The sequence below is a fragment of the Falco punctatus genome, assembly GCF_963210335.1.
Source record: "Falco punctatus genome assembly, chromosome: 6".
NCBI classification, from domain to species: domain Eukaryota; kingdom Metazoa; phylum Chordata; class Aves; order Falconiformes; family Falconidae; genus Falco; species Falco punctatus.
In genome coordinates this window covers 68,515,734-68,540,009 of record NC_137585.1, presented here as the reverse complement: position 1 = coordinate 68,540,009, position 24,276 = coordinate 68,515,734, and the positions used below count along the sequence as shown (strand labels likewise).

Genomic DNA, 24,276 nt, shown 5'->3' with positions numbered 1-24,276 from the left:
AGTTTCAGGGCAGGCATAATCTTCACAATGTGGTCAAAGCTGTAATATGAGCTTGTATCATTTGAACTAAAAATTCCCTTGCAGGCATCTAAAACGAGCACCCAGTACTTGTTGAGATTAAGTACTGTCTGCTAAGGTAGATTCTTCTGAGGAAGAGTTTATGTTTCATGAGATAAGGACCTCCATTTACTTCAATGGGATCTGCATCCCAATTTGACTATAACAGACTGATGGAGGGACAGAAGGAAGGCAGGAAGGCGTAACGCCTGTTGGATGTTAGCCAGTCCCCCTCATCACAGGGCTGTACCTGTTCTGTTGCTTCCCCTTCACCCTGGTCTCCTTTCAAGTTTTTCCCAGAGGTCAGTTCTTCCCACGTAAACAGCAAAGAGTCTGTTACCTCACCAAATGGGTTAAAATCTATTAACCAAATCTTACCCTGCAACAGAACAACAGAAGAATTAAAACAAGCCACAGAACTGAAACAACCACAACAACCCAACCCAGAATGCACACACATTACCGTAGTATGCTTGGTCTTTAGATAAGATGATGTCAAATTTGAAATCATCTGGTTTTAAGCACTTAAAATATTCAAACATCCTTTACAGTAGACAGTTTTAAAATGCAGCAAGTTATGACTTAATATTTTACTTATTTTTATTAAACTGAAGATCGGACAGAACTCAAACTGAATTCAGTCCTATGCAAGGTGCTTTCAGACAAGACCACAGAAGTTCTGGCTAATCCCCATGGTCCTCCGAGATCCCTAGACAGCATGAGCAAGGAATAGAAAAAAACAAAGCCCAACCCAACCCAAACAAAAACTCCCAAAAAATCATACATCCAAAACCCCCAAACAAAAATCCCCCCCAAACAGGGATTTTGCTTTCCATCAAAAGTCACCTCAGCACTGCTGTACATTCAGCAGTCTACAGGAACTGCTGTTCTTGGTCTCAGAAGGGACCCAGCAAATACAGAGCAGGTCTGCAAAATGCTAATGGAGATCATGAAAGCTGGAAGGTGCTGCACAGGTATAGATAAATAAGGAATAACTTAAAGGCATTTTTAATAGCCATTACTAACAGTCCAGACTAGTTTCTCCTGCCTCATCTTTAATATATTTGTGTTCCAAACAGTACTGGTAGTATGCACAAGAGCATACCCGTTTTCTAACTGAAAAAAGAAAGCAGAAAGACTAACAAGGCATATTAAAGGTAAAAGAGGTGTCTGCAGAGGAGCAAGAAATAAGTTTGTGTTCCTTGAGTCATCTTAAGATACAATCACCAGCACAGAGCTATCTTTTCTTACCCAAGGAAGTGTCATCTATTCTAATAAAATGAAATGTTACAATGAATTATAATGAAATATGACTACACCTGCACTAAGGATTTGCAAAAAAAGTATTACATTTGGAAGAAACCAGATCTATCAAATATGGAAAGAAAAAGGTTGCTGTAGTATAAGCAGGACTGAAGGGTTTTATTGTCTTTGTTAAAGACCAACTGGAACTGGAAACCAAACCTGAAGACTGGGCAGCTACTAAAAACTTACTTACCCTTCTCTTCCTTTCCCTCATTCCTGAGGGATCTCCTTTCTTTAAAAGGCCTTCCCTATCTTGATACAAACAGCAAAGATCTTCAATGATTTACACTACAGCCATCTGGTTTCTAACTTACAAAGATGCTTTTGAAGCCTTCAATCACAGAGTAACATGGAGATTTCCTCTCCCACCCACACTACCCAAGTCACCCCCACAGCTACTAACGCACTGTAGAATAGGAAACCCATGGAAACCCATACAATAGAGAATAGAAATGCTCTGGCTGGTCTGTTACGGTCCACAGCAAGTTACTGAGGGGGGGAAGTCCCAGCACAGAGGAAACCAATGATACTACTTGTAAACTGGAACTGAGCCAGCGGGCGTGTGGTTGCACGCAGGCTTTCACAGGTCTCTCTCTCTCAGGGCAGAGCCACAGGGTACAGCTCTCGCAGAGCAAGTTCAGTGCACCCCAACAGCAGTACTGAAACCAGACGCCTACAAAAGAAACAGCAAATTGCAGGGACACAGACCTGAGTGGTTTCTTACTTGTTTCGGAAGGGTGAAGCAGCACAGATCTGCGTGGCTAAGTTGCAACACTTCTGCACTAATATTGACACCACTGGTGCAGAGAGAGAACAGGGCAAGCTCTGCTGTCATTTTCCACCTCTGTTCATCTTCAAAAGGCAGTCACAAAGTCTTATTATATAAGCGATGTTTTACTTTTGCTAATGGGGACATCTTGTTAGCTCCAAGGCAGCAGAAGGAGGAAACTGTAATTTTAGATTTATTCTATCACACTAGAAAAACAAGCTAATGAATCCATTTAATCACACACACAAGCAATGGCTGGCAAAGTTCATTCAGCAGTTCAGAGAATCTCCTTGCATCAGAAATGCTTACACTTCATAAAGGACTTCCCTATGAAAGGCTATCACAGAGACTCCTCCTCACCCCAAAGACATGAAACTCAGCTTTTTCATAGGAACTCATAATTTCTCTAGGGAAGAAATGTACGCTGGAAAAAACCAAAAATTGGTTTTGAGACTACTGGAAGAGACACCTGTTTTTTGTGAGCAGCCAGAGAGCAGTACAATTTCTACAACAACTGTTTCCTTGAGACGGTCTTAAATCTGCACTGAGCTTTGGTCGCTGCAAATTAATGAGAAGCGGCAAAACAAACTAAATATTCCTTTTCAGGGCTCATTAAAGGGAGCGTATATAACTCTGGGTCAGTAACCAAACTATCTTAAGATTAAATGCTCCTTCAAGTCTTACATGCAATGTCACGATTTAAATGCAGTTTCAGATCACTTGTACTAAAGAGCAGTAGTAAAGCTATTTATCTGCCATCTTCTTGTATCAGTAATCTTTGACATATGACAGCACATAAATGCATGAGCCAGGAAAGAGAGCTGTGCATAACTGGAGAGAAAAAAAACCCAAAACCAACTCATATTACATTGAGATTTTTTTCCTCATCTTGAAACAGGAACCGATAGATTTAGCACATCACGTCAGCTTCACGCTTTGTTTTACTAAAGGATTATGCAACATGCTGTTGAAAGGAAGTACCTATGACAAGGACTGTTTAAAGGAAGTGAAAAGATAGCTAAAATGTCACTGAACTGCTACATCGCCCTAACTGCAGCTGCACCTTCACGCACAGTGACAATGCTCACAAGGCAGAGAAAGCACTAGTTTGCACATTAACAAGAGCAGCTGTGAGCTAGCAGTGGTCTGAAGCCACTGGCTGCATTTCTTTGTCTTACCACAGTGACTTGTCTTGAACACGGTTACAAGCTGTTAACAAAGAGCACCAGCAGAGCCTGTCAGGCTTCTCAGCTGTTGCACTATGATTGTGAATGGCTAGCAGGTAAAAAAAAAGAAAAAAAGAAAAAAAAAAAAGTGGATCCAAATGAGAACAGGCTACCAGTCCTGCAACATAACTTCTTCAGGACTAGCTCTGCAGATCACCCAGCTTGGAAGACTGTATTGACAGCGTTTCTTCCTTAAAAGATGACTGGTCTGCAAAGTCAGGCACTTGCTTAGATGAGCTCGGTGAAGAGCAACAGGAAAGGTGGACACAGAAAACGTCATTCTCAGCCAGGCCACCACTGCTTCTTTGCCACCCTCAAACTCAAGGAGCAGAACCTGTGGCAGCCTACTCCATACAGTCTCTCCAGTAACTAAAGCAAACACAGGGAGGGGGTTGCTTTCATTCACATCTGATTTAAAGTGGATGTTTCTCTCATTCCGTACGTTAGGTTGCCATGCAACCAACCTGATGAGGAGCACGGGCTCTGGAAATTAATCACACTCGGCAACACTCAATATTCTTGTGCTGCCTATAACTCGCATACAAAGGGAGCAATGAATAACACAGTTGCAAACCACAGAAGTACGTGTGAAAGGAGGGGGATCTGACGCACAAAGGGCTATCTGGCAGTTTACAAGACCTGAGGGTAGAAGGCACCGAGAGGTACCTACAAACAGCTATACTTTATCTTGACAGATGAAGAAACACTGCACATTTGAGAACACACAGGCTGAAACCTTTTACTTAAATAATACGTTTCCATGCCTCAGCTGCGAGGCAGACTATGCAATGGTAGAACATGGTTGAACGCTGAGGTGTTGCTCCTCATTCTGCCTGGCAGCATCCTGAAGTCTGATGACCTGAGCCTGGGCAGGTAATTTTCACCACCATTCAGCATGGCTGGTTTTAGCCTGTAGCCTGATTTTTAGATACCTATGTTAAAAGTTGAGCTGAGTAACAGTACAACAGCTGTTTTCCACATGACACATAATCCTGTTTAGCTTCTGTTTTGCAAACTATGGCATGATTTACTATTACACAATTTCAAAATACTTTAGCAACATTCAAAATCAGAATCGGGACTTACTACAAATAGTCCCAACTCAAATAAAAGACTTCCAACACCATAACTGTAAACAAGTCAAACAGTGAGACTCACAAATCTATATAACAAAAGTATATAGCCACTGTTCTTGCATTTCTGGCTTAGGATTTGGAAAAAATTAAAGCTTCTCATGCACTGATATGATTCCCAAAAATCAGGTTTTGACATTTAAGGCTACACAACCCATTTTTGGTTGTGGTTGCTTTTAAAGCAATACGTGTGTGCCTTTCAAACACAATTCATCTGACCTATTTCTCTCCATTGACACTGGGAGAGGTCAAGGTAACTAAATCTGCTATTGGCACCTGAAGTTCAGATGGGACATTTCTACCCACTCCATCACTATCTGGATGTTCAGGGTTCTGATCTGCCAAGGCAGAACCACAGCCTGGAACAGTTTGAAAAGAAAAAAAAACATTAGCTTCCATCTGTCACAAACTGGGCATGCCACATTCATATCCTCTTTTGACAATTATCCCTTCATGTCCTAGACTTCCATATATGAAGTAAAAGTTATCACGACCACGGGACAGGGGATGGGGGAGGGGGGGAAGCCCAGGAATTATTTTCATTTTTTTATATAAGAATCCCCCAGATTTTTAAAGTCAGCAAAATATCACCCCCACCTTATTTTCCGAAATGTCACTGCCATTCTGCTGAGTGTTCAGACACATTTCCATCAAAAGTACCTGGAGTAAGCACTGTGCAGAGGGAACCTTAGCAACAGGTAGTCCTTCACCAAAACAATGTAGTAATGTTGCATAATATTAAGTACCCAACTTAAAAGAAAATGCCCCAAGCTTGTCAATGTTTAAGAGACATTCAGACAATGCCCTTAACACGCTTTAATTTTTTGGTCAGCAAACTGAACTGGTCAGGCAGTTGGACTAGAGGACTGTCCTATGTCCCTTCCAAATGAAACAGTCTATGCTATTCTAAATTATTCAGCAAAGACTCTCCATGTCATAATGAAAATTAAATTGCCTCGAATAGATTCACAGAACTGACAGAATTGCAGCTGAAGCCAAAGTTACGTGCTTTAAGACAGACTACTAAATAATTACATGACTGGCACAGACATATTTACACCTCTAATCCTATTATTCTCCTACTGTAGACAGTCTCTAACATAGAAAAAGACCTAGAAAACAGAATAACATCAAGTGAGTTGGGTGGGGTTTTTTCCTTTTTTTTTTTTTTTTTTCCCCTGCTAGGACCACATCTAGGAAGATGAAACTATTATTTGGTCCATCTCTGTATCATTTCAAGAAGAGTTTCCACAGAATAAGCAATTCTATACAACCTATCATCCACTTACCCTGCTGTCTCTGTACACATCAAAAACAACTGAAAAGGAGAAAAAAAATATGTTAATCTTAAAAGACATATAATTTCACACACGTTGTCTAAATCTGAATAGATACTTGTGTACACAGCACAATCTGCAAAGTCAGTATGTCCAAAGAACTACAAGCCAGAATTAGGTTCATTTCCAAGGGGGAGTTGAAACACTTCAAGAACTACTATTAATGCACTGAAAGATTGACTGCTGGGTTTCTCCATGTAACACTAGTTTCTTCTGTTGATTTTTTTCCCCCCATGGAGGACATTTGGTAAACTCTTAGTCCAGAGAGAAGCTTATCTTTGACATTACTGCTCTTTGGTTTACAGCAGAACGGAGAAATTTTAAGGAAGGATCAAAGACTCCACTGTGCTAGACATTGCGTGAACATTTAATAAGAGAAAGCTCCTACTTGACAGAGATTAGGACTTCAGCAGATAACAAGCCAAACAGGTTGTAGGAACAAAGGGGTCTGTGGGTGTGCTGAGAAGAGGTGGCAGTGAAATGGCTGTGTTTAATGTAACCTAGAGCAAATACAGCACACCTACCCATTACTGACAACTCTTTCCAACAGAACCTTTGCTACGCTGTGATTGACGCAAAGGTGCCTTGGGTAGCCCCCTTGTCGTCCCTCCCTTTGACTTAATTAAGCGTGAATCTTTGTACATGCATCTTTCTACTAGCTTCTGTTCTGTATGGTTAAACAAGTCTTTGTCTTTCTATACAGCCAGGGAAATCGACAGGCATTCAGGCATGACTACACACAGAAGTTGTACCAGTTTAGCAGAAAGAAAGAAAAAAGTGCCAGATTTAGAAAAACCTCCGACAAACACTGTATTGTCACTTCCTTCACTAACAAGGAAGGGAATACTTCAGCCAAGAGATTTCCCAATACATGCAGGATAAACTAAACTCAGGATATGACTGAAGAACACTTGAGCCTCAGCAACTACACAGGAAGCTGCCCATCAGTAACAGGGATGATGACTGATCGCATCCATGCATGTAAAGCTACTCAGCAGCTTAATCTAACATTTCATGTGAAGTTGGCTGAGCAAAGGGCAAAAAACCACAACTCAACAGTGCCAAAGCCAGTCACGTAACAAATTCTGACCATACATACAGCCTAAAAATCCACCCAGCTTTTTGCACAAGCTCAGTTACGTCAATTTGAAATGTCTGTCCAGAACTGCGTCTCAAGAAGACAAGCCCTCAGTGACGAAGGAAACTGTCAACACAAGTAGTACAGCAATCCTGCATTTCTTCTACAGCCGTTCAACTGAACTTGTTGCCTGTACCATGTACTCTTATTAGTCATGTTCCATTAATGGAAAACTTGCATCTGAGCTTCACAATAAAATGACATCTGTCAGCTTAAAGCAAGCCTATGGCAATCACTGAGGCTAACAGCATTTAGTGGGATTTACATCCCTGTTAAGACTGACTGCACAATGGTGAGTAGTTTGGGACACTCACAAACATTGCACAGAAAAGAAAACATGAATTGTTACCTCTTTTTAGGGACAACCTCAGAGCAGGAGTGTTGTGTGCCAGAAAGACTGTAGTAAAGCTACCAGCAATTGCTCAAAATGGAGACTAAACCAAAGCTCAGCTCCACGGTATCAACACCTCCAGAACAGTGTTCTTACTGGGCTCTTATGAAAGGTATTTAGAAGGTTCTAACATCATTTAGAAGTATTTATAAAGCATTCACCCATCTGTTATCCTACTGCTCTGACTCTGCAATGCTTCAGCTGCTCTGACTCAACTCTTCCATCTGGAGATGCTACCAGACCAACTGGAAAAAGCAGAGCAAACAGCATGAAAATCCCCAACAAAACAAGAACTCAGGAAAAAAAGCTGTAATACCTTTCCCTTTAAAAGCAAACAAACAAGCAAATCCAGATTTTTATTGTTAACAATACATATGCTACCAGACAGTGGATCAAAGGATATGATGGGGGATGAATGAAAGGTGGTGAAAAAACAAACCAAAAAAACCCACAAAAAATCCCCCCAAAACCACCAGAAAACCTTTTCTGCATGGCATTTCTCTGCAAATGGACAAGTCACCTTCATTTAGTGCCGAAGAAGAAAAGGTTAACAAACCTTCATCCCAGAAGGTCACCCTGAAACCTCTTCCCAGAAGGTAACTCAGATGGCATAGTTTTATGTCCTTTACATAAGATGACACTTCAGACCTTTCAGTTCCCCAGACAGCAGTTTCACTGCCTAAATCTAGGCATCAGTTTCCAAAAATAATGCCCTGAATTCTTATCTATCAGTTGATTACATACCAGCTAAAATTATGTTGGAACACAGAGGAAAATTAAAAGACAGTAATCAGAATGTCAGATCTATATGACTGATCTTACTTCAAAACATTAGGGCTATGGACCTATTAAATTAGTATACTGACTTCCAGATGACTAGTCTTCTCCAAGCCGTGGTCCTTGAGAGCTTCTCTGGACTGAAATAAAGTAATCCTGCTACATCACATTATTAAGAATTTTAATATAACTGAGACTGGCATAGAAGGCATCTTTTTCAGAAAGTCAGACAGGACCGATCTATTTGGTTGCTCTGGTGGCTCAGCAAAATGATTAATCATGTTCAAAACTCAACTAAAGTTTGAGTTTTCAAAGCTTTATAGAAGACAATACAACTGCCAGACAATTCTTATATTTATATATTTTACTAAACTGAGGTTTGGTCCCCGCCAGACCCAATTTAAATCTCTTCATCGTATTTTTCACCACTACTGATCACCCATCACAAGGAACACGATTCAATTCTTACTAAACCATGGCATGAAACTATTTCCAATGAAATTTGCAAAGGACTCTGCATTTAAAGAACAAGACAATTCATTTGGGCTGCTTAGGTGTACCAAATACTGTGGCTTTTATTCTAGTCTTAGCAGCTAAACTGCTGTGCATCCATATTCTAGAAGAATTTATAACTTCTTGAAAAGAAACTTATAAATCCTTTTTTCAAGAAATACATCAATAATTTAGCAGAAAATATCTGACAACATCTTTATAAACAAGTATTCTTACTCCTGAATATCTTTTGTTAAGCATTTCCTACCTCACTTCTCAGGTTTAGAATTTTTCTTAATTAAAAACAAGTATAAGGGTAAAAAGTTTAAAAAAAAAAAAAAAAGAAGCAGCAGCCATTAGGCCTTCTGAAGGGATCTTTCACTCATTTATTGTGTTTTCCTGAAAAGCTCCAGCTTATTCCTTCAGGGTTTTTTTGTTGCCAGTTTTATAGTCATTCAAAAACTACACTGCTCTGCATGCTCTAGCCACAAGAGCTGTAAGACTTCCCCAAGTTCAAAAGAACCAAGCCCTGTGAAAGCAATAGCTGTGAAGACAGAGATGCATAACCTCACACTTAAAATATTGGGGATGCCATCATTTATTGAGAAGTACCCATTTTAACAGTGATGTCCAGCAGTAAATTGGGATTTAGCACATTGCAACTCAGTGCACTGTAGAGGAAACGAGCCTGGCTTAGCAACAGCAAGGGGGCAGGAGGCCAGGTCTCATTTCCATGGAGTTTGCCCTTGCAAGCCCTTTCAATACCCTGCAAAAGAACTTCAGAGAGGTAGACTCTTCATTTCTGTTTTTATGTCTTTGCAACTATGCATGCAATAAATATTTTAAAACATTCATAAACATCCTCTTTCCCTCCCCCATCCTCCCCTTGCTAACTGAAGCTTTAAGATACTTACAGTCTTCATCCAAGAATTTGTACTGTATCTGTTTCTTGAAAAACTCCTGTATTGATCTACAGATGTCCTCATGTTGCTTGGAGATATGATCATAGTATTGAGTGTAGTCCCTCTGTGATATACCTGTCAATAATTTCAGCTGATTATAAAGAGCTTTAGGCATGCAAAAAACCCAACCAGGCAAAATGCAGTTATCAGACATGCACGTCATAAATTATATTTCAGAAGATGGGGTTCCCCCAAGTTTCAACCATTACTAGTGACTTACTGTTTGGCTTTATTCCCTTATATTTAAAGAACTTAAATTAGAAATCTTTTCCTTGAACAGTTCCGCCCTGCATTTTGTGAACCTCATTTTATATGTACACACTTTGACTATTTTTAAGTGAATTTCAGTAGGAACCTCTGCCTGTATTTAAGTTTCCAATTCCTGTCTTTTCCTGTCACTTTTATTCCCTCTGGTTACTCTGGTCAGAAACCTTTTCTGTTCTGCACATCAGATCCAGGGACCAGAATTTGGAACCATGAAATGAAAGGGACAGACACTAAGCTTGCACATCAGCAAAAATGATAGATCCTAGTGTACCATAAAGATTCTTATTTAACCACTTTTTTTTTAAGCATGGAAAAACACATATCTGTTTGATAAGACACTACAGGTAAAACCTTAAATCCTAAAATCAATGAGATGGCATGCAGTCTAGTACCATATTTCTCCCATTTGCCCCTCTGAAGGCTTTCTTGCCTATCTGACATTAGATAAACCATCCCAGCTACATCACAAGCTCTTCATTTCAGACATTTATTTGTCTACAAGACAACAGTTTAAAGTTGACATCAACAGGATTACATTCTTGCATGCATCTGAAGTGACAGAAGTTCTCATACAGGATGTGTCAACATAAGCCACTGCAAAACCCTCCTGGACAAATGTCAAGCCAAGACATGCCCCATCATTGCAGAATGAGTAACTCATGCTACTCAGGTAAAGAAAAAGCCAGAACCCCCAAAAAGATGTATCAATGATGGCAGTTTGCTTTTTTAACCATATACAAAACTCAAGAGATTAAAGTTTTACTGTAAGACAATGCTGACTTCCTCCAAAGATGTGCTCTTCAATAAAGTTCATATAAGTTCATATAAAGTTTATGATGTCAGTGGAACTGTGAATTATTAATACCACTGCAAAGCTTAAATCAGATCTAAGAACAAAAATCAAGAGACAGTAGCATCTCAGGGGATGCAGACATGTAACTGGAAAATTCACTTCACTGTGCAAGTATCACTCTTTGGTTTGACTGACAGGCTTATTAATTTTAAGAGCATGGGAACATATTGTGAAAAATCTTGCAACAGTCTCCAGAAACAGAGCTTGAGTGCTAGCTAAAAAAAACTCATAGTGGTAGATCTACTAGGTTTAAAACCTAGTAATGAAATGTACAGCGTTTAATTAGCCAGCATACAAACGCTTTGAGGTATTTGAAAGTAAGTATCACTATATATATTCTATAATAGATCTACATTCAAATGTTTTAGAGGTTATTGTGGTGATGCATATATCGGGCAGTTGTGGTGTTCCAGCAGCACATAACAGGATAGGATTCAGCTCTTCCCCCTTCAAAAAGCTATTTTGGTAGCTGTTAAGCAATACCAACTTAATGGAGAATCTCTGCTACCAGCAAGATAAACTCTGCTACAGAGAACTCCAACAAACCCTGCAATTCACATGAACGGAGAGAGAACGGCAAGATGAGCGTAGAAGCACCAGAAGGAACAGCCAAATAAAAGGGCTATGCAAATGGTATGTGTTGACAGCACCTAGATTAGCACATCCCAAAATGTCTATGTGCAGCTCCATAGGACATCCAGATCAGGAAATAAAGAACAGGGTACATTCCTAATGATTCACAGAGGTGGGACAGGATGGAGCAACAGATTGCTGACAGCTCCTAACAGGTACAAAAAGGCACATGCAAGCCAAGCACATAGTCATCATGCTGAGAAGAAGTCAGGAGAAACTGAGGACTAGCTAGCTAATGTCCCTTCCCTTCCATATCACCACAAGGAATTGTGGACAGACCATTTGTATATATGCATCTTGGTGCTTGTGAATACAAAGATATGAGACAGACAAAATGAGCAAACTCTGGTTTATTTTTTTTTTAAAAATCATCTTATTTCCTATAAAGTCTGGATTAGAGCTCTGCTACGTCACTGCTGTAACATTTCCTTGTTAGAAGAGTTTAGGTGGAATTATTCAATCTTGTTATGGACAAATGTGCACCAGTCCTGTTCTACTTACACCTCTGTTTATCTTTAAAAATTCCATGGTAAACCAGACCAAAATTGAATTCAAACTCCAGAATAGTATTTAGCCTGAAATTAAACGCCTCAATTAAAACACTTGTATGTGCACTAGATGTCTAAGTTCCTGTTATAGTCAGCAGAGAATAGTCAGTATGACCAGAGGAGTGTAATTCAGCTAAATTTGCCCTAGAGCTGCCTAAAATACATGCTCTAGCACAATCTGCCCGTTCTCCAGCTGTCACAGGTCTCCTGATGCACCCACTAGCTCTTTGCATACTGTGGATGCCCTAGATGTTCAGTGCCACCTGAAACATTTTACACTTAGGATTCTGAACCAGAGTAACAAATCAATAGGTTTTCTGACTAAGCTACACTGAATACAATATGAACTCAGACACCTCATACATCCATGGACATGTTACGACATCCCACTTTCTGCATATGATATCCACATGTGGTCACATTTATCAACATAACACCCAACTACCTCTGTATTGATTCTGCAAGTTGGAGATGATGCAATCGCTCCTGAATATAAAAAAAAATCACTCAAAAAACAGCCTTTGGGTGAATTCTAATTGCTAATTCAGAAACTTAAGAGTATATCCACTGTAATATTGAGCATGCTATCATGCTTTCAAATACAGTGGAAAGAGAAGTGTGGCATACAGCATTCTAAATAACAGAAGGAAGAAGAAAACATTAATTCCAGAAATGAGGTTAAGGTAAGAAAGAACCGTCTTCAGATTTAGCTCTGATTCAAGGAATCACGAGAAAATCCTCAGAACGTCACCTAATAATTTTATCTTTAAGAAAACCCTTACCTATAAGCTTGTTTTCCTTGACAAAGCATCTGAATTCTGCACCAGGGATTAGTTCACACCATTTGCGAAGAACAAGCTACAGAGGAAAAAGAAGTGACAAAGTATTGTTTCAGAAAGGTAACAGGTTAACTTTTTGTCAATAGGTATACCTTCTAGATCTACAGTTCTGCTGTAATGATAAGATGACCTCTGAAGTTATTCCTGATGTAAGAAAAAACAATCTTAACCTGCAGTTCATATAATTGGCAAATGCTTCAAAGCGACTAGACTTAATGTTAGCTTCACAGAATCACACAATATTTTTGGTTGGAAGGCACCTTTAAAGACCACCTAGTCCAAACCAGTTTAAAGCAGAAAGGTTCAGAATGGACATAAGAAGAAACTTTTTCACCATGAGGACCATCAAGCGTTGGAACAGCTCACTCACAGAGGCTGTGCAGCTTCCATCCACTGAGATTTTCAGACCAGATTTGATATAACACCAAAGTGACCCAATTTGATCTCATCGCTTACCCACCTTTGAGCATGAGAATGGACTATAGACCTCCTGAGGCCCCCTCCCACCTTTATCTTATGCTCTTCCACTTTGTACGGCATTTATAACTGCGAAATTATTAATGAAATAACTTCAAAGTTACATTAATGATAAAGCATGAACACCAAAAACCCTGCTGTACATTACAAATCTCTCATGGAATTGGCAGAAAGTTGCTTCCTAGTCAAAAGAGCTGATGAGCAGAATTAAATTTAACCAAATCAACCTCTATTCTGGTATACACCCAAGCAGAATGCTGTGACGCCTTTGAAGGCGCAAACCAGTTAAAATAAGGACATGGGATAGAAATAGTAACCAAACTATAATAGTCAATAGGACAGATTGCCTGGTAATTGAAGCATATCTCTGGCACTTTTTCAAGTTTCTGCATTCCTAAGCTGAAGTATTCAAATGGATCCACACTATTTTAAAGGCCTCAGTTGCTGCTACTGGATACTGGAAACTCCCAACACCTATCAACTGAAGTCGAAAAATCTCAGTAATCAAAGATGACATTCCTAACTACCGTGTAAACATGAAACATTTTGTTCTAACTTTTAGATGTCTGTCACCTTTAAAGCACACTAGATAGTACATTAAAAACAACAGGGTTCATTCACTTTTCCAAAGCCCTTCAAGCCCACAGAATGATGACAAATGCTATATTTACATAAAAACTATTATTAGAGAAATGACCACATGCTATCACAAAAGCAATAGCACCACATGAACAGTTTGAAACATTGCTAATTTCTACATCACTAGTTTAACATTTTAGTCTGTTAACAAGCGTATTAAACAAGATATGATAGACCACTTCAGGATGTCCCCAGCCACTACAGCTAGCTTCTCTCTCTTAGTAACCTCAGTTGTGATATTCACAAGCAGCATGCTGTCAAGAAGATATGACTTTCAGCTGTTCAACTTGTCCTTCTTGGCCAAATCTGACAGACATGAGAGGAAATCACAAGGAAGCTTCAAAAGTCTGATCTTTACCTCATCTGATCTGTAATTAAATGAACTTGAACTCCTTATGACCTGTAATGCTTAACCAGACGTCCCCACGCTGCCCAAGGAACACAATTAAACAGAACAAATTTTATGGGCACATACCCAAGCACAAATGGCAATCTGCCTGTAAGCAATTCATTTAAATTGCCTAGAAATCATGCAAAGTGTCCTACCTCATAGTCCAAAGAAGGATCAGGGGAATCATCACTACAGTGAATAAATCTGGAAAAGTAAGGTACAAACATCAAAACCCGCTTTTACATGTAAGATTTTAGCCACAGTGAGAAAAATAACCCCAAACTGTGAATCACAAAAACCTGTTAAATTATCTCCAAGACATACAAACCAAGTAAATTTGATAAATCAATAAAAAAACTCCTTTTGACAATGACTGGGGGGGGGGAGAAATTTTTTTTCTGTAACTTGGAAGCACTTCAATTTGGACAGGGATGTAGCTAAAACATGACTGTTTATCTGTTTATTCATTATTGAGTTTTTTTTCTGTTTGAATCAAAAATTATGTTCCTTTCCTCTTTAGTGTTATGTTAGCATAACTGGATTCTCAAAGAAGAAACTTGAGCAATCTAATCTAGTTCCATTGCATCACGTTTTCGCTGGTACTGTTAATGTTTAACTTCCTAAACCACACAACAGAGACGTATCATCGTGCCTTACAGCAGTTCATTTCCATGAATAAGGGATGCAAACCAGCACCACTCAGCACTTCTGATTCCACAGCACAGTATCCTTCTAAATTAAGAGCCTTAAAAAATACTACTACAAATTTCTTGAGAGTGGGAATAAATACAACTATTTCTATAACTGCAAGCAGATGTCAAGGTTTTGTCCCTTGTGAGTAGCTGACTGGGTGTCACCTTTCAGGAACTATCAAGAATGGAGTCAGTTAGACCCAAGCCAACTTTTATCAGTTTACAGCAAACCTCGCCATAAATCCTGTAACTTTCATAGGGAACTAGCAAAAGAACATTTTCCTTCCAAGTGTACTCCCTAACCTTATTGGCAACAAACTACTTTGATGAACAGAACCATGTAAAGGGCCACTGCTGAGCAACAGTCTTAAATGGAAACATTTATACCGCCTCCCTTTGGCACTGAACTCTGTTAAGCAATCCAAAAGTCTATAACATCTTTAACGTAAGCATTGCATTTGTAAGACATGGCTGCCCACCCTTCAGTTTGAAGAGCTATCATAAGAGTTCATTCAGTATACTGCCAGCAGAAATATGTTTCACACATTTTAGACTTTAATGTCCACTACATGCAGAAAAGAAGGGCAGTAGCAGGCATGCTTTCCAAAAGTACTGTAATCAAACAGATCATATATATCTATAAGCCCATGTAAACAGATAACATCCTTCAACTACAATTTATATTCCCCACAATTTAAGATCTGTCAAGGCAACAGAAACAAACTCATGAGAGCTCGCAGTTTAGCTAAACTCAAAATTCCTCCCTCACTAGCATATATGCCTACCATGCTCAAGAAAATATCCCACACACACAAAACCAATCATAAACTATTTATATAAAGGTAGCTGAAGTCCAGCACACAGAGTTTTACAGTCCCTGCACACTAGGACCTGTGTTACATCTCACAGAGTTCCGTATCTGAGGTCGGGGTACCTGCTTCATTCCAGTAACATGCAGTCTTTTCCAGCAGTCAAAAAACAGTCACAAACAACCAAAATTATCCCCTGCTCAACCTTCAAATATTTTGGGCAAGAGCTATGTGGGGAAAAATACTTCCTCTTTCCTTATAAGTCAGAAAATTAAATCCTTGGGTGCCATCCCAAGCCACACAGAGCGCTCAGGTATTGCTGTCAAATCAAGCAAACAGGCAAAATTATGAATATTGATAAAAATACTGCAGGATGCAGTAATATTATTTTTCTTAAGTCTTAATGACACAGGACTGAGTACAAATGAGGGGGAAAATGGGAGAACACAGCAAAAGAAAATAAACTCAGGTTTTTGTAGTTTCAGTTTTCTTCTAAATAGTACAATGAGACTTTTTTCGACAATAGGACATTACTACCACCCCTTTCTGGAGGGTAAATATTGGGCAACTTGAGGCAGTTGCAATTTTATTTTTTTTTACCAACTTATTGTAGCATTCATTGTTTAGACCCAGCTGAATTCATCTATTACACATGGCCAGAGGCAGAAGGCTACACCGGGTTTCTTCAACCTGCATACTATTCAGGTTTGGAGATACCTGAAAGAACAATCAGAAAGACTTCAGGAATCTAAAACTGAGATATTTCTGGGCTCACTTTTCTGAAACCTTTGAAAATTGTCATTTTGTACTAAGGGTGACAGAATTAAACTCTGTTGCTTATAGGCCTTGTGCTGTGGTCAAGTTGCTTATAGGCCTTGTGCTGTCCTCAACAGCTTGCTTACATATTTATACTTAGATGTCAAGAACATAAGGATCAAGGTCTTCTTCTGTGTAGCAGCTGTTAATCTCCAAATGCATACACTTGACAACAGGACACACTACATGAAGCCACTATGTGGTTCTGTTTTCAACACTGAGAACAGCAATTTAAGAAGGTTTGTAAGACCTCCAGTAGTTATCCTGCTAAAAGAGCCATGAACTCATTTGCACATCACAGATTATTCTGTGGATAATAAACTATTATGAATATAATGAAAACCATAGAAGTTATTCTGTACCTGACAGTTCCCATGCTATTACCTCATAGTTTATTTTAAAACCTTAATAAATAAATAAAAAATGAAGGAGAACCTTCTAACAACCTTTGAACTCCATTTTTATTTCTTGAATACTGAACCTTGCTGGAACTTTAAGGACTAAAAGAAATAAGAAACTCAAACACTATTCAAAAGAGGATTGCTAGGAATTAATAATAAATTGCAAATTGCTAGGAAAAAGGGTATGCAAGTAAAACCTCAAGGAAAAAAAAAAAAGTAATCATCAAAGGCCTCATTTTCCACATCCTATCATGTAGGACTGCCTAGCTGGGAAGAGGTTATACTGAAGTCTAAACTCTAAACCAACAGCTACCATTCTCGCAGAAAGGTATCCTGAGTGCCAAGTCACAGCTTTATGAGCCAACGCTGCCTCCTATGTTCTATCAGGAGAACACAGGCTGTTATTCCTCCATATCTCAGAAAAACTATAATGTCTTTATAATTTTCAATTCAGTATTTAGAAGCATTAAGTCTGGTACCAAAAATGTAGCCAGAATGCTAGCTTAAAACGAAAAAGGACTGAAACATCTGCTAGGTTTTAAAGTTAAACAATGTGCTTAGGAGCCTCACCGACTGAATACTCATTCAAAAGCAGGCTCTCTCAACTGTTCTCAGAAACAGGTGCTTAAAATTTTAACCTAGCCCTCTTATAAATAACGGAATAAATTTTAAAAAATTGCATCACCCCTCATGTTTCTTTTTATCTCGCACATTAATACATTTGGAAACCTTTCCCTGGCCCAGTGGGAGTTGTTTCACCTGCTCCATTAACCTAGTAGGTATTTCTTACCGACTAAATGTGGCATAGATGGTTCCTTTGCTTTGTTTCCTGGGCTTAAGCAGGGTTGAGTGGCTACTTTTAGACTCTTTACTTCACCTGTCTTAACCAGCTTCTCAAAGTTTTCAGGAATGAACTTCTGGAAGGAACAGGTCTGTAGCACCAGCTGGTCCAACAAAATACTGAGAGTCAATTTACAACTCTTAAATGCACTTCAGAAACATCCTTCTTGGATGTGACTCATACTGCCCCTCTATAATAAGTCAAAGGGCAATCCCCGCAAAAGACGTGCTCTGCATTAGGTTGCTTTTCAACAAGGTTGAACTTACAGGAGTTCTTATTTCACCTCTATGGTTGTGATTAGTAAACAACTGGAAAAATAGTAACACTTCTAGCATTCAACATCCCAATGGTAGCATCTGCAGATCTAGAACTTCCAGTATTGCTCTACGGAACAGCAGCAGTCTCTGAAGTCTGACAAAACTTCCAAGGTTTATTAACGAGCATGACATAACCACAAGCTTATCTTATAACTGAAAGGGCATTATCATATAATTAGAACTACTGCTAATATTTATACCAGTCTCAGTGTGGGCAGTCATGTCTTAATAAAATGTAGCCCACACATTCTTAACAATAAGGAAGAAAACTGTTCTAAACCAATGCACTCAACACGGCTTTGACAAGATTTTTGTTCAAATGAGGACTTTTAATCACTTAACAGAAATCCCAATTAGAAAGGGATTTTGGTTTTTTATCACATACTCACAACACTAAGCTTTTGAAAGCCTACATTAAACCCCAAAAAGTTAATGATCACACCACCCACAAGTTTTTTTGTGAACTCGTCTAAGTAAAATGCAATGCTTACTTTGAAGCAGAAACATTGACTACATTAACAACTGCATTGCTCTGAAGTTTTTGTTAATTTGTATAAAATTAACAAGGAGGAAAGTTAACTCATTATTCTGAACTTTTCAACCAAACAGTGTCAATGTAATGAGAGAATCCAAACATTTAAAAGAGTCAAAATTTATCTAGTCACGCTCAGCCTATTTGCATTAAGACCATATTTTTAAATGGTTTGTATTGAAGTATTGCCTAGCTGAAGTTTTCTTGGAACTTGAGACAGCTGAGAACTACAGCAAGGGCAGTTGCCTGACCTGAATAATGTATATAGATCGATATCAGATATAAGCAGATAGGAAATGGGAGAGGAAGGAAGAGGCAAAGAAAGTGGTTTGCCTTAAGTCCCACTTCGCTGGCAAAGCTGGATTACGAACAGATCTTCAAATTGCCATTTGCAAAGTCTTTTCCATATTGTGACCCATGAAGCGGATTTTTTGAACAGAAAATAAAACAAATAAGAAGAGTACACAACATTTCAGGTGTTACTTATGCAGGGCAAGAAAATTTTGGGCCGTACTGGGTGTTAATGAAAGAAGTAGAAATCTAGTGCATTTATCCTCCCTCTGAGTAGCCCTTCCAAGGGATTTGGATGTATGTATTACATATCCAGTTTTCATCTGTTCAGCACTTCAGGTTCTTATGCCAGCTACATTTTTAATTTCTGCTTGCTAAGGACTAGGCAACTGGCAGCTAATCAATAGTATAATTAAGGAAGACTAGTATTCTGATTCAGCAAATAATCATTTCACCGTCTGCATGGGGACGTTTTGTACGAATAACTTAGAAATAATTTAGAAATACCATGCACAAACTGGACAACAATATGTGCTTTAATCAAGTACAACATATTCATAAAATACAAGATACATACAGACCAGAGCGGTTTTACGCACTACACACATTTCCCTAGTCATAAGTACAACTTCCACTCAAATTCACAGAAACCAGAAGGTTGCATTGCCTGCATTAACTCTACCTTACCAAAACAACCAAGCCTGTTGGTTTGGTTGTCTGACAAAAAAAAAAAACACAAAAAAACATAACCCAAACTTATACCAACATTAGATTAGACTTTATAGGAAGGGAAATAAATACAATACTTCTCAAACTAAATTTAATCTTTAGATTAGGTGATGATCCCACAATCATGTCACAAAGTTTGCTTATTTGCCACCCACTAGCTAAGCTATGCTATCTGCTGGTGTGAGGTCTTACCACACTGGAAAAAAGTATCTAAATGGATCAGACTACTGCAATCTGAGTGTTGCCTTCTAGCTAGTGGTTATTCTCCCGGAGCAGGATCAGTAGAAGAGAACATGCCGGCTACAGGCTGTTCAGCCACTACCGTTCTCAGTCTGGTGTGAACTTCAGGTGAAATTACTGATCGTTCAGGTTATCACCCACGCTGTGAAATCTCACAATGTAGGAGCTAGAATGTAATCATTGCCTCTACCACTAAGTCAGTGCTGTCTGCAAGGAGCAAGGTGAATAGCTGATGCCACCAACCTTATCTGATGAAGAGATAAAACCTGACAGAAAATGCACTGATTTCAGTCTCAGTGAAGGTGGTCAAACCTACTCATTCTACTACACAAACGGCATAAATTAAGAGCCCAAACACAGACACAGATTTGCCACATCTTCTACATCAACTGGTGCTTACTAAATCCTTGACTGTGTCCCAAACTCATTAGAGAGTGGTAACCAGACAGGAACTCTCCAAGGAGCGGAGGGTGCTTTTTGCTGAACCTTTTTATACATGAGGATAGCACAATACAAAACCCGTATTATTTGTATCAGCCCTTCACAAGTCACAGTTCTTTTCAGATCCACAAGACTCAGTCCTGAAAGCAGGTACAACAAAAGACTCAAATTTTAGTGCTCAACCCTCTGAGAAAACCATCCTCAAGACACCTGGCCAAGTCACCTAGCCTCCCACTAGAGGAAACCATAAAAAAAAAGCACCAAAGTCTTCTGAGAATCACTATTGACTCACATCTGAAATGCACACTATAGATTTCTCAACTCCCCCGTCTCTTTCATTCTCTGTGATCCCAGAATTCTCAATGCTCACAACTGCTTCCCTAGTCCAGCATACTTTTCAAACTCTCTTCTCACTCCAGCATCTTCACCCCTCCTTCTCAGTCTCTTCCCCTGCACCTCACAATGGTGTAGATTAGACATAATGTAAAACCTAGCATCAGAATTGGACTGAGAGTGTTGCTAGCACTCCATAAATGCAGAGATAAGGATGAGGATGTTGCTACCTATCATTTTTTTAATGTACCAACAAACAGGGGGAAAAGAGTTATTAGAGTTGCTGGAATAAAAAAAGAAGGCAGTTGCACAGCATTAACACAACTGGTTTCACATTTTAGACAAGACAATCCTTATCATGTCATAAGCTAATTAACACAGGACTACTATGCTTGGTAACCCTCTACAATGCATGTAGAACAAGGGCCCTGCATTCAACTGAGTTTCCCAAATATGCCAGCAATACAAATAAGCACTGAATAATTACTGGATAACAATATCCCTCATACCAAGCCATGGATTGCCCTTTTTCTTTGAAATATTGCTTTTCTAAAAAAGATAATAGTTATAATAGTAACAAGAACATTGAATTCCAACAATTTCGTTTTCTTTCAGAAAAAAAGCTGTATTTTAGAAATAAGTGACATGAATCAGATGCAGGTACTATGGGAGGAAACTGTTCCTATACAATTAAGTACTCTCTTCATGTGAGCAGATAAAAGAAACCCCAAGCACATCATATTTATAATTTTATCTGAAATGATTAACCTTAGTCACAGTTCATGAAGTGTTTGTTCAAGACCTACAAGAACTTGGGTTAAGAAAGAGCTCTAGGAATACGTTAGCAGAAGTCTCAGGCATCTTCCAGGCAGCCACACAAACTTCAACAGCTTTAAATTTTGAAAGGGACATGGTAAATTCATGCTGTATTACTACAAGTGGCAACAATAAAGTAGGTCGCAACAAATGAATGCCAAAAGAGGTGAGAAGGCAAAGAAACCCCGAATTAAAACTTCTCTTGCTCTGGAAAGCAACTTGATAAAAATGGTCTTAGTCCATAGCGTGATTTCACACGTGCTACTTAAATATAATGTCCTCCTGTTCTGCTTTTCACTCATTTGCATATTAAAATCAAGAGAATATAAGAATAAAATGGAGGCTGCTCATCTCTTGTTGACTGAAGCCAAGTAAACAATTCTGATTTACTAGAAGAGACTCACTCATAATAAGTAACAATGAAGACAACATGTCTTGCAATTCTCTGCACTAAATTGGACCTGGCAATTATTTTTGCACAGTGGAGGGAGATAAAGGAGAAGGGGGAAGGGGGGGGGGGAGCTTCAAAGAGCAACTAACTTTTTACTGTGCCTGAAACTTATACTGCTGTGCCTGAACAACTTCTAAACATGAAAATGTATTCTTCTATCAGCTATTTATTGTTGCGGTACAGTAAAGAGTAAGATCTTTCAAAAGAAAAGTTACCCTCAGAGGGTTGGTGGCTTTTTTGACTGGGTATCAATAAGATTGTCTGCTAGAAATCTACTTACGGCTGAGTGAGGTCACGAGTAATGAAGTCTGAACTCTTGAAGAGGAGAAAGATGTCACTGAGAGCTTTACATTTCAGAGAGCTGTTCATTGCTATCCAGTAAGCGTCCTAAACAAAGATGGAGATTATCCAAAAACACAGCTTTACTAACAGGAAGGAATGTGAGCTGCAGATCCTTCTAAATATTACACAACATTTGAAATACCTGCAGAAAATATTTTTTTTATTTTGAGGAAAACTTCATTAGCTGTTACAAGAGACACAATAGTTACTGCTTTTTTTATAAATAATCTGTTGAAAGCAGAACAAATCAATTTTAAAAACTAAGTTTTCGGCTTACTGCTTCCAGGCACTGTCTTGGAATGCTTGTTTGAACACAAGTTTCCCTTGAGAACATGATACAGACACATTTGGGTGTACTACACTTAAGGTGTAGCTAGAGTACCTAAAAATAACCAGAGGGAAGCTCACTGCTCTTTAAAAAAAAATGTGGGGTTTTTAATCTTTATCCCAGGCAAAGTTTTCAACCAGTATCTTAAATGAGAAGATTGTGACCATCATCACACTGTTACCTGTGACAAGGATACACAGTTTTACATAAGAAAGCCAGTGCTGTCTTGCATCAGTCTCACCAAAGTGCACCATCTAGGTCTAACCCACTAGAACAATTTGCTGTATCATACTTCACTGTATCTTGTTTACCACTTCGTCCTTCACCAGAACCACTAGTCTCTTCTACTTTTCAATGCATTAAGATAAAACAAACAAAAGCATCCTTATGATAACATCTGTTACAAGTTTTGAAAATCAGCATTCTTACCCTTGGTGCGCTCCAGTTAAGTTTAGGAAAAACACTACCACCCAAGGAACTTATTGCTTCTTGAACTTTAGCTGTGAACTCAGGAAATTCTGGTGCCTGAACAAAGAACAACAGAAATATCAGTTTTAATACATTTAGTAGTGAAGTGTAGCCATCTTCTAAACACTATCTGAAATACATATTGCAGAAGGAATAAACTTGTCCAAATTCAGGAAACAAGAACCCCACAAAAATAGTGCATTTGTAGAAATAAATAACTTAAAAATGAACTCTGACATTCTTTCAATCACAGAAAATTGAAAATGTGTTTCCAATTCTCACTTTCATTACTAGCAAGACTCCATGAACTTCAGGGGAAAAACCCAAAACTCCACAACGTTCATCATGAAAGCTTCAAGAGGTGGCAAATGTACAACTCAAATAGACCTTAAATACATACCTGTTGTTTTATAGCCAATGGTAGATTATTGTATACAAATAAGAGCCAAGAAGATTTAAAAACAAGCAAACTTTCAAAAATAGCTTATTTAGAATTAAGCATCTCTTTAAAAAATCTAAAATAGAAATACTGTAGCATCCTGTCAAAGTATTATAAGGTACAAAAGAGATCAGCTCTGTTTTGTAATAGTTCTCTAGTTGCATTTAGGAGCACAGTAAGAGAGCAAAAATAAACTAATCAATTCATAAGCAATATGAGGGACAGCCCTCATTTAAGCTTTAGTTTTACGAAATGTTGTTAGTAATACTTTCACTTATCTGCTCTTTACATTAGGTTTTAAAGTAGCTCCTTAACAATACACTGCATCAAAAGAGGGGAAAATAGGTGAAAAGTAACAGAGGGGAAAAAGCCTCCTTAGGATGCTATAGACTCCACTTTGAATGTGGTACAATAGGAAAACTGCTGACCTTTAAAATAATATGAAAGGATTTCAGGCATACGTCAAAGACTTTTCATGTAATAGGATTTACAGCAAAAAGTATATAAGAACATTATTTCTGCCTGAGTACTTTTGAATTCAACTCAAAGCTAACTTCTATGCTAAAGTTAATCCGTCTCTAAAACTACAAGGCCCTCACGGCCACACAAGTGTCCAAAAAAAGTTCGTATGTTTTTCTGTCTCCTTTCTGCGGACTCCCAAATGCAAACACTTAAAAAAAAACCTCTCACATTGTAGCGTGGTGACCTAGACTGAACTTTACACATTCTGAATTTTTCCTTAGTATGTTATCTAGT

General features: G+C 38.7%; 1 protein-coding gene across 3 annotated transcripts in view; it reads right to left on the bottom strand.

Moving 5' to 3' along the window:
* Nucleotides 1-24,276, bottom strand: part of CDC123 (cell division cycle 123) — a 37,843-nt gene that overhangs the window by 6,916 nt on the left and 6,651 nt on the right. Inside the window, exons 5-11 of one of the 3 annotated variants that reach the window (XM_080391732.1) lie at nucleotides 23,043-23,138; nucleotides 22,224-22,330; nucleotides 14,390-14,438; nucleotides 12,671-12,746; nucleotides 9,540-9,662; nucleotides 5,780-5,808; nucleotides 308-436 (exon numbers count right to left, since the gene is read on the bottom strand). In XM_080391732.1, the coding sequence (XP_080247858.1) occupies nucleotides 308-436; nucleotides 5,780-5,808; nucleotides 9,540-9,662; nucleotides 12,671-12,746; nucleotides 14,390-14,438; nucleotides 22,224-22,330; nucleotides 23,043-23,138 (609 nt within the window). The other 2 variants (XM_080391734.1, XM_080391733.1) reach the window with 2 other exon arrangements.